Source organism: Crinia signifera, chromosome 1, assembly GCF_055691185.1.
Source record: "Crinia signifera chromosome 1, ASM5569118v1, whole genome shotgun sequence".
Classification (NCBI taxonomy): domain Eukaryota; kingdom Metazoa; phylum Chordata; class Amphibia; order Anura; family Myobatrachidae; genus Crinia; species Crinia signifera.
The window spans coordinates 204,718,791-204,733,446 of NC_139217.1; the positions used below are offsets into that span (position 1 = coordinate 204,718,791).

Below are 14,656 nucleotides of genomic sequence, written 5' to 3' on the forward strand. Positions count from 1 at the left end.
GATATGCTTCCAATGTGTTTGTGGGCTGTGTGTGGCTTGCAGGTAGTGAAATAATGGTTGTGACTTAATAGGCTGCAGCATTGCTTATTACATTCAGGTGTATGAGTTTGAGTAGTAATCAGCAGACCCAGGCGTCCGCATCTCTAGGGGTGGTCTGGAGGTATCGTTGGCGTCTGCCTGTTTTCTGGCCGAAATGTACGGTGCTTTCGCCGATCGAGCGGTTGTAGCACCGTACATTTTTGGTGTACACCCATGTTTACGCCCAGTTTTCCTCATTATTTCGGCCGCTCCCCTCAACACGCCCCTATGCCACCCACAATGACCGTACTCTTGCGGACAGGTTTTTTCGCACGGAAAGACCCGTCCGTGAGCGGTGTGAAGTCGGCGTGCCTGCGCATTGCGAAAGCTACGCATACGCTGAACAAAAAAAACCCTGATCCGCCCGTTTATGGTCCCACTGTAGCAAGCAGAATAACCCCCAAAGTGTCTTCAGCCTATTAGACAATTGAAACTTTCTATCCAGAGTTTTCCATGCCGCCAATAACGGCCTATCCAACTCTTCAGAGTTAGGAAACACCAGAGGTTGTTTTACAACTCTCCCAAAGAGAGAGACCCGCTCCGAAACAATATCCTCTGCTATGTTCAATGTGGATTTGACCGCTCTTATCAAGCCATCAACCCCCTGAGAAATCTCTTCAGCAGTATCGTCTTCTTGCATAGCCTGTTACAATGAAGGTACAAATTCCCCCTCTTCTAGGTCGGGGTCATCTAAGTCAGGGTCTGCGAGCAGCACTGAGGCAATGGGTCTCTTCATAGCAGATGGCTGTGAAGAGGTAGAAGGTCCTGTGACAAGACTGTGCCAATCATTAACAGACTGTATGAGAGAAAGAGCCCATGGTGGCTCTGCTGCCAAACTAGAAACGTGCACCTGAAGTGCTTCCCTGTCTCTGCGAGACGCTGCCAGCTCCGCTGCCAAGCCCGCCAGGACAGCCTGCAAGGGGGTCCCCCGCCCCAGTTGGTGTTTGGGGAGCAGGTGAATGAATGTGTTTGAGTGTCCACAGGGAGAACATCCACGGGGGCTTGAATATCCCCATAACACTTGGGACACAGGGAAACACCCTTGATGTGCTGGGTATATTGATCCTTGCACTGTTTGCAAGAGTACAATTTAAGTGCAGCTTTTGATGCTGCAGCCTTTCCAGCCATATTGTTAGCAATTGGAAATGCCACCCACACACGCAAACACACAATAGGGACAGCAAATCAACTCCACACAGAGCCTGCAGTATAGCGGGGCCCGGGCGGGAACAGAAGGGGGAAAAGCCACAGCCAAAATCCCCCAATTGGTTTAAGTGCAGCCCTGCAACAACTCACGGTACACTGTAGTGTCGGAGGGTGCGGTGTAGAAGAAGCGCAGGAAGCTGGAGGATCTCAGGCCTGAACTTTGGACGGAGGGAGCTTCCGCAGATGCGTGTCAAGATGGCGCCGTCAGCAGAGAGAGAGACTGACTCCGCCCCCCCAGTCGTCACCCCGTGCCGCGCCTCAGCATGAAGCACTTGAGTGAGGAAGGCCACGCCCCTCCCCTCCGCCGCGCGTCAATGGCGGCGTCTGTGAAAATGCAGGCCGTAGGGACAGGGAGCAGCCAGCCATGCCAGTGCTCCCTCCGTGTATCTGCCCCGGCTTGTTACTCACGTTGGTCCTGGAGTGCGGGGTGACGCGCCGGTGGACCCGTAACGCTAGCCGCAAGTAGCTGCGGCGGGTCCCCGGAGTAAAACTCCGGTGGCTAAGGTACTGGAGGTGCACCGCAAGCGGTGATGACCAGCCCTCTCAAGGCATCCTCGGTGCAGGCAGACCTCTCTTACAGGACTGCCTAGTCACTATATGTAAACTGTTATTGAATAAAAGTGAAAGTAAAATAAAAACCTAAGCTCCCTCAGGAGCTATTGCCAGGAGACCGTCTCCTCTGGCACTTTTTCTAACACTGGGGTCTGGGGGATAGAGGGGGGAGGAGCCAGCCACTGTAAAACTTTAGAAGTGCCGACTCCTCAGTACACCAGCTCTATCCCCCAATAGTCTACCAGACTGCAGTGTCCCCTGCTGGACGAAGGGGAAAATAGGTTTACTCTACATATATTCACATGCAATAGGAATACGCTGTAAAAATGGTTTTATTGCAAGATGTAAAATAAATCAAGAGGGGAATACACACAGAGCAATTTTGTGCTCTTTTCTAAGCAAACTTACTAGACTCTGTGAATGCCCCCAAGCTATGGGTGGTCCTGCACGTCACTATTGCAGACCACATAAGTCAGCAATCGTGACGTGCATCTAAGTCATCCTGAACCATTGCCCAGCCTTTTTTTTTTTTTTTTGCTCATGTAAAATCTTCGCACACATTGCTGCATGTGTATGGGCTCTCTATGGGCTATCTAGACGATGGGAAACTGCCTAACCTAAATAGCTTAGCAAAAATGCTTAGCACACATCTAAAAGTGTGCATGCCCCTAAAAGGAAACCCTAAACATTATTCAGGTCATAAAGCATTAAAACATGGTTTAACACAAAATGGCATATCCTCTGCACAGTAGAAGGGGCAGTTATAATAACTTCAGGGGTTACCAACCAAGATGTAACCGATAAATACAGTAAAAAAAGATATGATCTACAGTACCCCACTGTTGGCTCCAGCAGTTCATGAGCTTGTCATTCTCGTACAGCATGCGAGGCGGAGCTTGCATAATTGCCTGTGTCAGAGGTAAGTGTAGGAAAGGGAAGTTTCCTACACTGCTGTTTGAATGCTGCACCAGACTGTATAAATAATAGCTGGTGGAGCTGCAGCAGAAAGATTAGCAAGAGTCATCCTTTTTTGTCACAGGCAGCCTCAGCGGGCTACTACCTCAGATCTCAGTGCCCTTAGGAAGTTGCTTAAAGCTACCCAATTAAAGAGCTGGCCCTGTGTAAGTATGATCTATAGCAAAAATAATGTATTTTGTATGATACAAAAATAATGGGTAGCATGCATTATGACAACATGTTAAATTGATAGACTGTCAGAACGCCAACATGTCTACTTGAGTTTAAGAAATTTTAGGCCAAAAACAGACTTTTCACACACTTTCCCATCCCTATGAACCTGATGGAGGAAAATAATAGTGTGCCTGGTGTCCATGTCGACCTACCTCGAAAGACACCAACAACCCATAGAAACAGGTCGGCATGTTAAATGTATGCATTTCGACTAGGTCAGTCAATTGAACAAGCTGGCATAATGAATGTCGGTATGTTGTTAATATTGGTCAATGAGTGTTAGCATAATGACCGGTGTAGGGTGTCCAATCCCAGGATCCCGGGATTTGGCCCCAAAATTGCCAGGATTTTAATCCCAGGATTGGAGCTTCCAATCCCGGGATTTCGGGATTAAACTAGTCTAATGCTGGGCAGTGTCTGAGCACTCGCTCAGACGCTGCCCAGCTACTCCCGTCCTGGCTGTGCAGCTCAGAGGTCACGCTGCACGTCACGCTGTGCAGCCAACTGAACACGCCCCCGCCGCTCTGTACTACCGGTCCCGGAGCACCAGTCCTCACTGAGATGTTGCCTCCTGCCACTGTGACCAGGCGTGACTGTGTGCGTCCGGGAGAGGTCAGGCGGCGAGCGAGTTATTGTGACACCGGAGGTGGAGAGCTGCGGCCTGCGCAGCGTGACCTATGGGTCACGCTGCGCAGGCCGCAGCACTGAACCCTCTCGCCACCCGACTTCTCCCGGCTGCACAGTCCAGTGTGTCACTGTGACTAACCTACCGTACTTCCGGCGTCACACCAGCAGCCTCCATCCATTCTACTGCCGCCTGCGCCGCTCAAAGTAAGACAATGTGGGGGAGAGTGGGGTGGTTTTCTTATTAGGGATGCCAATCCCGGGATTGAGCATTTTTCGATCCCGATTCCTGGGATTTAAAAAAATGCCTCGGGATTGGCATCCCTAGACCGGTGGTAAAAAAAAAAAAAACAGTAGAGAAATCATACTGAATCCTAAACAACTACTGTCCGATTCAACACGGAGATCACTTCTGAGAGACACAAACAATACACAGGCCACACTAATATTGCACAATGAAAACACACAAATGTTGCATGCCTAAAAATGGTATTTAACACACTGTATAGTACATACAGATCACACTAATAACACACAATCCACACTGAACGTTAGTGGTGGTTATTTGTGACAAAGCCTATCAGGGCAATAGGTAACTGGTATTTGTAGCTTTGACCTCTCGCACTTTCACTCCACAAAACCGCAGTTAGTTTACACATACATAAGCCAACTTCTGTACTAGACACCAGCTCTACATGAACAATGCAACTGAAGACTTAAACCAGAATAGATCTTCCACCAAAATTGAATGACGCACATCAGGTAATAGAGGAATATTTTCAGTAACCTGTGAAATTCAAAAGGAATCATGGAGCAGACAAAGAGGCAGCATTTGACGATTTTTTTTTTTTGCTGGTAGTGATACATAATAGAGAGTCACTTTCTATTATTACACAACAATTTCAGAAGTTAGAAGAGTTAAAATGCTTTATTCTTGAATTATCGTCATCTGGCTTAAAGGAAAGTCTATTCTGAATCATATTTTCAAGTTTTAAATAACTTGTTGGTAATAGTTATGTAATTTCTTCCATATGACACATTCAAATGTATACTTCTTGACTGTGCATTAAAATGTACAGAAATACATTTACATATGTACCCCTTAGAGGAGGTCTTACATTTATTACACTTATTAGAAACATACGCATTTCAACTGAACTTTTGCATAGAATGGTTTATGACCTTATGCAACTCATAAGAATCACACATATACAGGAGATGATTATATAGCTTTTGCCCAATTTCACATATGAGGGGAGACTGTGTGGTAAAATACAAACGGTGGGGTATTTTTCATGCATGCCATGCCCATCTAAACTAATGGGTGTGAAGCTTCAAGTGCTGTTTGGGTTCCCAGACAATTGATTTTTTTACACGCCATCTCAGGAGTCCAAACGGAGCAACAACTGAATTGCTCTGAAAAACTACTGAATTCCTCCCACAGAATGAACAAGGCATTTTCTCCAGAACATCTGCACATGTACATTTTCAAAAACATTTGGTTGTTTAATATTGCGTTTTCATACAAGTTATGTTCTATAATTAAACACACATGAGAAAACTTCACAGGGGAATTAAATTGATTTGAGCGCTCAGCAATTCAATTGGAGCTCTGATCAGGCTAGCGTTCTACTGGCACTTTTTTTTGGGGGGGGGGGGGGGGATGACCAGAGTAAAAAACAATAGACGTCTGCATCAGAACACATATTAGCATATCGCCCCATCTTAAGTGACAGAAGATTTGCCGCAACAGAAAGCGATAAACATTTGAATCACCCCCCATGTATCTAAAATAGATAAAAAGAAATGGCGACAACCTCGAGGCCACACATTAAAAAGCAGGCCATACACTGCTCAGACTTCTCGGGGCAGTGTATAATCATCTAATTCCCTGATACGTCACATGCGACCCTGTTCCCTGCTGTTGGGAGGGGGCCGGATACGGAGATCATTTGTGTTAAACAAATGATCTCTGTATTCGATGCGCATGGGGCCGCGCATCGTATAGAATGCAAACAGGCTAAAATCGGACCTGTATATGGCGGCCATTACAGCCCACAACCACCATGTTCTGTAAAACAATATATGAAAACCATTATACAACAATTTCACTATTGAAAAGTAATTGAAAACCTAATTGATGGACAAATAGCAAGTGACAGTAGCATTAGAAAAAGTGGTAACTAGGCTTCTTTATACATGCATGTTATATTACAAAAGAACATTTCACAATAAAAAAACAGATCTATAGAAAGACACAAATACACACAACATATCAATCAACATTTCAAAATGAGTTTTCAAATATATGCTAGTTGGAAAAATAAATACATATATATTATATACACAAAATCAATTTCCAGGTAACTAGAAAATAGAACAAGTGAAAGCTCATAGCTTTTGGCCTAAAATGATCCACAAATATATACATAAAACTTATTATACATGTACACATATACACTCAATTTACCTGATCCACCAAACTGAGTGCTAGCCAGTGTTGTAGGTCTGCTCTTTCCATTAGCCACAGGCAATGGGAACATCTGTAAAAAATAAAATAAAAAGTTGGATGTGAACAGAAAGACCAACAGATATTGTGAAATGTGTGAGTAAACACTCTGGGAAATATTCAATGCCCTATGGCGAGCAGTTCCGGTAGCTTGCAGGTCAGTATTCAACTGACTCCTCTGCACTCACCGTTTCCACCTTGGTTGGGCTTTTCAAGCAAGGCAAAAACGGCGCGTGCGGCTGTCAAAATGGCGAGGGTTGCCGATCTATGCTGCGTATTCCCCTGGAATGTAGACTCAGGCGAGGGGGTTAAGCGATTCTCGCCGAAAACAAAACCACCCTCGCTCCCAGAAACACCCTTGCCAGTGGCATTGAATACCGCCCATAGACACAACCTGGTGTATTCTACTGCATAATCACTGAACAATTGTTTGTTAACACATCCAGGGCAACAGTTCAGTCAGAAGGGTATTCATAGGCTTATGGCATAAGGGGTGGGGGAGCATAATTACACATACAACCATATCTAAAAACACAAATTCACACGGTGCCTAACATCTGTAACATACACTACTATATGTATTATACAGATATAGATATAGATATACATACAGGTTGAGTATCCCGTATCCAAAATGCTCGGGACCAGGAGAATTTTGGATAACGGATTATTCCGTATTTCGGAATATTTTAATATTTCAATGATGTATTTTGAAGTATCTTGCATTTATGCTGTATAAACACATAATATACACACAAATATATTTTATTACCACATAAAATACACACAAATATATTTTATTTGTTCAAAAAACAAGGTTTCAAAACGTGAAACAAAATGTGTGTACTATCTCAGCACTGAATTTGAATGCCAAGCAATCATTTTCTTGTACATATATAGTGCCAGTTACATATCATGTCCTCAGTAGTGCTGTATATATATATATATATATATATATATATATATATATATATATATATATATATATATATATATATATATATACATACATACATATATATATATATACACACACACACACACACACACACACACACACACACACATATATATATATATACACACACATACATATACACACACACACACACACACACAATTTACCCGATCCTATAATCAAGCTTATGAAGACTAAAAATACATCTACTAAGCCATCTCCTGTAATCTCTTAATATTATCCTTATTTAACTGTGTGAGGAAAACCAATGCAGTCTAACCCAGTGCACTGCAGAACCCTGATGATCTTCTAGCCAGGAGAGTGAATCATTGAAAATACTATTAACACTAATCCGTGGTGCAAAAACATTAACTTCACCAGAACATGAAGAGCACAGAAAGATTGCAATGAGGTTTTCCACTCAAAATCATGTTTTAGTGTAATGCCCTTAAATTCTTTAAAATAGTACCTCTAACCTAAGACCCCTAACCATTTGTTGTATTCCATAAGGTCCAAGTACTAAAACACAAGAAGGAACATCTGTCAAGCATTGGTGATTAAATTCACAGCCTATGCGTAGGACCATTCCTGCTCTGCAAAGACCTAAACATCAAAGTTGACAAAAAAAAAAAAAGGAGGAGCGTGATCTTAGAGGGCTGAGGAGAAAAAGCAGCGGAAAATTTAACGTTTGTAACTTTGCCTTTTGCACTGCAGTAGTTGCAGTGTTCCATCTCACTAGAAACAGCAGCTACACACCAGAACGACAGCAAATCATCCCGATAGTTAGGCCAAATTCCCTGAATAATGTAAAGAATGATGGGACAATACCTCGTTAGGTCTTTATTGCACTGAAATGCTGGTCATACAATATCATATCATCTGAATGATTGTGCAGCACAGCTGACCAGATGTAGTCGCATGCGACCCGGGGAGCACACAATTGTGCGTACAAACTAGTCAATTTGATTTTCCCATACAGAAAAATCACCACGATATTCTAGTGTGTACCAGCCATTTAAAAAAAAAAAAAAAAAAAGTCAGACAATTCAATATGCGCCATGTTCATTAAGAATTATAAACTTCACTGTTACTATGGAAATCTCCCAGAAAAAAAACAAAAAAAAAAAACATTAAGGTGATTTGATCTGCAATGCATTTTAAATACCATTCATCGCCGACCCAGCGGATGCTGATAATCTGTACAGATATCATCAGCCGCAATATTGCAGTGTGTACACATCCTGGGCCCGATTCAGACCCATATGAAGGGCTGCAAATCTGCAACCCTGGCGATTATTCAAAGACCAGGAATGCACACAGTAAGCTGAGCAAATGCAGAGCCCGGTGCCAATGAACCATGCGAAGGTTAGCCTTCACTGGCCAATTGCAAGGTTACTAACAGGCGCCCAGCGCATGAGGGCGTAACACTGGTGATTTCCAGGTGCATCCTGAAAAAAAAAAAAAAAACAGGCGTTCCCCAGCCATTTCAAGGGAGGGCTGTTGACACCAGTAGCAACCTCCTTCTCCCCCACAGCCTTTGCAGTGCTGAATGAGTCTAGACTTACTCAGCGCTGCAAGCTGGGGGGGGGGGGGGGGGGCATTTGATGGCGAGTAATTTTATTATAAGTTTCTTAGGTACTTCCTCATCTTTTTGACCACCACTTAGACTACGGAACCACCATCCTCGGTCTGTGCCACCATGTATTACCTTTAGTAAGGTTGTGGCGAGCGAAGTGAAACACCGAGCCAGAGGTGTGGTGAGTGAAGCGAGCCCGCGATGGGACAATGGTGCTGCTAAGCATCACCGTCCCCTTGCGGGCTTGTTCACTTCGCTCACCAAAACTTTACTAAAGTTAATAGAGGGCGGCAAGGACACAGGAGGGTGGCATGAAAGTACCTTTAGTTGTCAGAGACAGGTGTCCAGAACTCAGCAATTGCGTTCAGAATAGCGCCTAACGTAACTGGCGTAGTGGTGGCTGCAGAGATGAGGAAGTAGCGTCTCTTATATAGCGCGCAGCATATTCCGTTGTGCTTTACAATAGGAGACAGTGATACAAAAAACTGGGTATTTACAGACAGTCAAAGGGTATGGAGGGCCCTGCGAGCAAGTGTACCCACGTGTGCATGGTTGCAAACGCACTCGGCGGGGCAGCGTTCACCACAGCAGGTCTGAAATGGGCCCCGTAAGAAATCAAGATGTAGCATGCAACAAATAAGTTTAATGCAGGTCACTGAGTAAAAGAAACAATTTACCAAGCTATATTGCGCAGTAGCCACATTCAGGAGTATAGCTGTCTGTCAGGATTTTACTCCATGTACAGATGACAGAGGTTGTGGTTGGAGACCCGCCTGAGTATGCGTACACACTAGACAATATGCAAATAAATAGCTCTATTATTGTTAGCATGCAAACAGGTTAAAAATCTCATATAATGTGTACCCAGCTTTAGAAAGCCAACATTTTAAGACGGCCAGAAAACAACAGTAGACATGCGCCATACAAAAACATTACATTCTTCATGTATAAAAGAGAAAAAAAAATCTTTTACAACTTTGCTTATTTGAATATTCTAACCACAAGGCTGTGGATAGTAATAGCATATGTTTTTATACATCTAAACTAAAAATGTGTTTACAGATCACTACATTTTGACAAAACACACATAAATGATGATAATAATAATAATAATAATTATAATAATAATAATAATACTAGATTAATAAATATAAGCTTCATGGGATTTTCTCATCCTGCCGTTTACCCCATACATTTATATAAAGGTATAACTATGACAGGATATTTACAAAATGCACCAATTTGATCCATCTACCGAATGTGGAGAAAAGTGGGTGGGGGTCTTTAAGCAGAAAGCAAAAGTTTGATCTGCAAAAATACACAAAGCAAAACCTTCATCAAACAAGCTGTATAAGACCATGCAGTAATTCTTTTAACTATTGTGCAAATATAAGCTTCCTACGATAGGTGAAGAAAAAAAAAAGTTGTGAAAGGGGAGGAGGCCGTCAGGGAACCCTCCATTTCCTTTTCATTTGTGTGGGAGGGAAACTCACTCTGCTCATTAACACTGGGAAATCTAGCTCATTGGTAATTAATTGGCAGGGAAGTGAGAAGCCCCCAAAAGGGATGGAACTACTTATACCCCTTTAAAATAGGTGACAACCAGGATGTGTAAAAAGTGCAGGACCCCTTGAGGTCACTTTGATGTAATTTTAAAAAAGGACTCACACCACTACTCCGAAGTTGACATGTACCCTGTTCTCACTACGCAGGTTATACATGATTACATGAATGGAAATACCTTATAACATTATATTACTTACTTGCTCATAAAACAAGAATGTTTAATTACAAATGTTTTCTATGAAATGCATCTTTCTTAAGTAAAGAAGTTGAGTGTTTTAATTCACACTTCCCATAAATGATAGTTTGCCAGAACAAAAAACTGTGCTACCCAATTGCTGGTCCTCGGATATGCAGGCATGGAATTAACCCTTTTAGTGCCAAGTTATTTTTTCCAAATTGGTGTGAAAAATGCCAAGCAAACTTTATTCATAATGTAATTTTTTTTTTTTTTTTTTTTTTACACAACAATTTTATATGAATTTATATATCAAAAGTGAGGAATATTGGCATTTTTAGCATATAAGTCAGTGGTTCCCAAACTGTGTGCCGTGTCTCCCTGGGGTGCCTCAGGACACTTGCAGGGGTGCCACGGGTTGGTGGTCCAGGACCAATTCAAATTATTTATGATCAATTATTTATGGACAAAACCAGTGCTGGTGGCTGCCAATTATAAATATGTGTACAAACAGAAGCAATTCCTCCCCTTTAACACATAACTGAACATAATAGGCACATATAAACACAATCTACTTAATTTTATATATATTTTTGGGGAGTGCCGTGGAATAATAAATAACCCTATTTACTGCCAAGGACATGCTTTTGGCAGTCTGTGAGTCCTCCTATTTCTCCAACCAAAGAACGTAGAAAGACAGGAGAGCCATCATCTGAAAGAGGGAGAGTCCCTGCTTTCAAATGAATTGCCATCATATAAGAATGTCTGGTGAGGAGTGTAATCACCAGACATTAATCATTTGCACTACAGACATCATGGAATCCAGGGATGAAAGAAGATCTCCGCCAACTTGGCATGCAATAATTAAGGGGTGATCACCAGACAATTTTAGACTAGTCTTAAGGCCCCATACACTATGTGATTTGGTCCCGATTTCACCTGATACAGATGGACCGGGCAGTGAAATTGGGCCAAACCGCATGTTTCGACACCCGGTCCGACCCAATGCGCATCGCATCGGAGTCGGGAGGTTGGACCGGCTGCACATAAGATTTGTTAAATCTTATGTGCAGCCGGGCAGGGGACTCCATGAGGTGTCTGGCGGGGAACACAGAGGCGGCGAACGCCGGCAAGGGAGCCGGACCAGGGAGCTGTCAGTGATCCAGGCAGGTGGAGGGAGCAGGGGATGCTGCTAGTAGGACAGGGGACGCTGTGGGGGACACAGAGGCGGCAGTAACTGAGATCCGGGCAGGGGGAGCTGGGAGTGGTCAGTGCTGGGGAAAAAAGCCCATACAATGAATGGGCAGCCTGTAATTAGCTGAGTGCTCTCTCAGCAAGTCAGCAATTGGCTGAGAGTGCGCTCAGCCAATCACAGGCTGGCCATTCATTATATGGGTTTTTTTTTCCTCGGGAGTTGCATATGATAAATCGCATGTGATTTATCATATGCAAAATTTGGCATATCAAGTGCCTAATCCTGTGTTCCCCTCCCGGGGTCCTGCAGGGGAAATCTGACTAATGTATGGGGGCCTTAACATCAAATTCCATGGAGAGAGCACGTCTTGGTATATAAATTCACATTAGCTTCCTATAAGTGAAGATCACTTATAGGGGAGCTGCTGTGAATTTATATGCCACGAAGAAAGGAGTGCTGCTGCAAATCTCTTTATGGGTTTTCCCTTAAAGCTGTTAAGGGTAAATGGGAGGACACCAGTAATTCACCATTTGCAAACATTTATGATACTAAATTGGTAATTTTTAAGAGCCCAGCTGTGATAGGATGGTGGCATCCTAATAAGATTTTGTTTGTACAATATCCAGCAAGGAAGAAATTTCAGTCAACTGTAAGTTGAAAGTGGAAACATTTAGAAACAGCAACTTAGCCATAAACCAGAAGATCACGTAAAAACACAGAGTAGAATTAACAACTGATAATGTGCATAACACCAACGCTCTGCTAATTCCATAGCTGAAGAGTTCCAAAACTCCATTGGAATTACTGTAAATCACAAAATCTGTGTGGCGGGAGCTTAATGAAATGGGTTTTCCATTGCGGAGCAGCTGCATGCAAGCCTCACATGACCAAGTTCCATGACAAACATCAGATGGAGTGGTGTAAACCACAAAGACACTTGACGGTGTAGCAGAGGAAACTGACAAATCACTCTTTTGTTTAACAGTTAGACAGAGGAGTCTAGTTTTGGTGGATGCCGGCAGAACATTACCTGCCTGACTGTATTATGCCAACTGTCAGGTTTTGTGGTGGCGGGATAATGGTATGGGGCTGTTTTTCAGGATTTGGGCTAGACGTCTCATCTCCAAAGAAGTGCAATCTTAGGGCCTTATTCTAGTTCACACTGACAAAATCCTTCTTAGATGGACAAAACCATGTGCACTGCAGGTGGGGCAGTTACTTGTGCAGAGAGAATTCGATTTGGGTGGGGTTTTACTTCAAAGTGAGATCTATATTGCAGTGTAAAAATAAAGCAGCCAGTATTTACCCTGCACAGAAACAAAATAACTCACCCAAATCTAACGCTCTGCGCATTTTACATCTGCCCCCCTGCAATGAACATGGTTTTGTCCATCTAAGAAGGATTTTGTCAGAAAGAGTGAACTAGAATAAGGCCCTTAATGCTTCAGTATATAAAGACATTTTGGCCCTCATTCTGATCGCACAGTGGAGCAATGTTGAGCTACTGCAAATGCGCATACGCATTTATGTGCATGTGCAGCCTCTTTGTGCGAGTGGGCACGGCAAATTGATTTGCCGGCCCGACGGCAAGCAGACGTGCGGACAGGGGTGGCTGAAATGGGTTGCACCCATAGGAATACCCAGAGTTTCATGAGCACTCCCATGGTAATTAGTCATTGACACAGGTCCCGAAGGTGGGCAGCGGACGTCACCGGATGTCAGCTGCAAGCCCTATTCTCGTACAAGGGCGCAGCAGATTTAAGCCAGCAGAGAAGGACTTAGATTCGGAGACCATCAAATGATTTGTGCCCCACATGCAATCTGCGAATGGATGTTTATGCAAAAACATCCATTTGCATATGAGTGGGGGAATTTGGCGTGCATACGGCAGGCGTTTGTGTGGGTGGCGTTTGACTCGCAAAGCTGTAAAATCTGTAGCTTTGCAAGTCAACCCGAACAAGGGCCTCTGAACAATGCTATGCTTCCAACTTTGTGGCATCAGTTTGGAGAAGTTTTTCTATTCAAACATGACTGTGCCCCAGTAAAGACATGGCCTGAGTTTGGTGTGTAACCTCATCTCTATCCCTATTGGGATGAACTGAAATGGGATTGACCAGACCTTCCCATCCAACATAAGTGCCGGACCTCATAAATGCTTTACAGAATGAATGGGCACAAGTTCCCACAGAAACACTACACAAATTTTTGTGGAAAGCTTTCCAAGAAAAGTAATAATATTGTTTTCAAATACATATACTTTCATAGTCCCTGATGGTGTAATGGTCAGGCATCCAAATACTTTTAAGCATATTGTATGTATATTATAATTATTTATAAAGCACCACAAGTGGTCCGGAGCACCATACATATGGCAACCGTAGGACTGTAGAGGGTAAACATTACATTAGCACAACAATTCTCAATACAGTTGGGAAGAAACGTGAGGAAGCAATTTGCAGAGGGTGGGACCCTGTATCCAGTAGTAATAGCACGATCAGCAATAGTGCTGGTTGAAGTGACAAACTGCTACGCACAAAAGGTAATCTGGGTTATATGGCAACTAAAGCTTGGTACACAATATTTGAAACCATTTTTTCCGATTGCTACGGTTAGAACAAAAAAAAAAAAAAAAGAAGTTTAAATCATCGTGTGTACGCACTAGGTTGCTGACAATGCATGCTCCTGAGCATCATCAGTGGCATCCACCATGGTCTGTAAATGTAGGAAAACAAATGATATTGCAAGCAAGGGCCATGCTTCCGAATGAAGCAAGGCCCCTGTAAGCAAATGCAGATGCCAGCTCCCCCACAGGATCTCGTCTGGGGCAATGTTGCTGGGAACACTTATGAGTGCGCTGTGAGAATAAGACAAGGACCCAGCTTCTAGGAGCTTTTAATCTATGGGAGACACTATTTATTGAGTAGATCGATTGATTAGATAAACACAGATGCGATATTTTACATCCTTACGGCAATGTATACGAATCGCAGCAAGGGTGTCCTAGCATAGCAATTTGTGTTTGTTCA

General features: G+C 43.2%; 1 protein-coding gene across 1 annotated transcript in view; it reads right to left on the reverse strand.

Moving 5' to 3' along the window:
* LOC146064021 (transcription factor E2-alpha-like) overlaps positions 1-14,656 on the reverse strand; it is a 158,754-nt gene that overhangs the window by 124,429 nt on the left and 19,669 nt on the right. Inside the window, exon 4 of the mRNA XM_083177032.1 lies at positions 6,122-6,194. Coding sequence (XP_083033158.1) covers positions 6,122-6,194 — 73 coding nt within the window. The remainder of the gene's footprint in view (positions 1-6,121; positions 6,195-14,656) is intronic.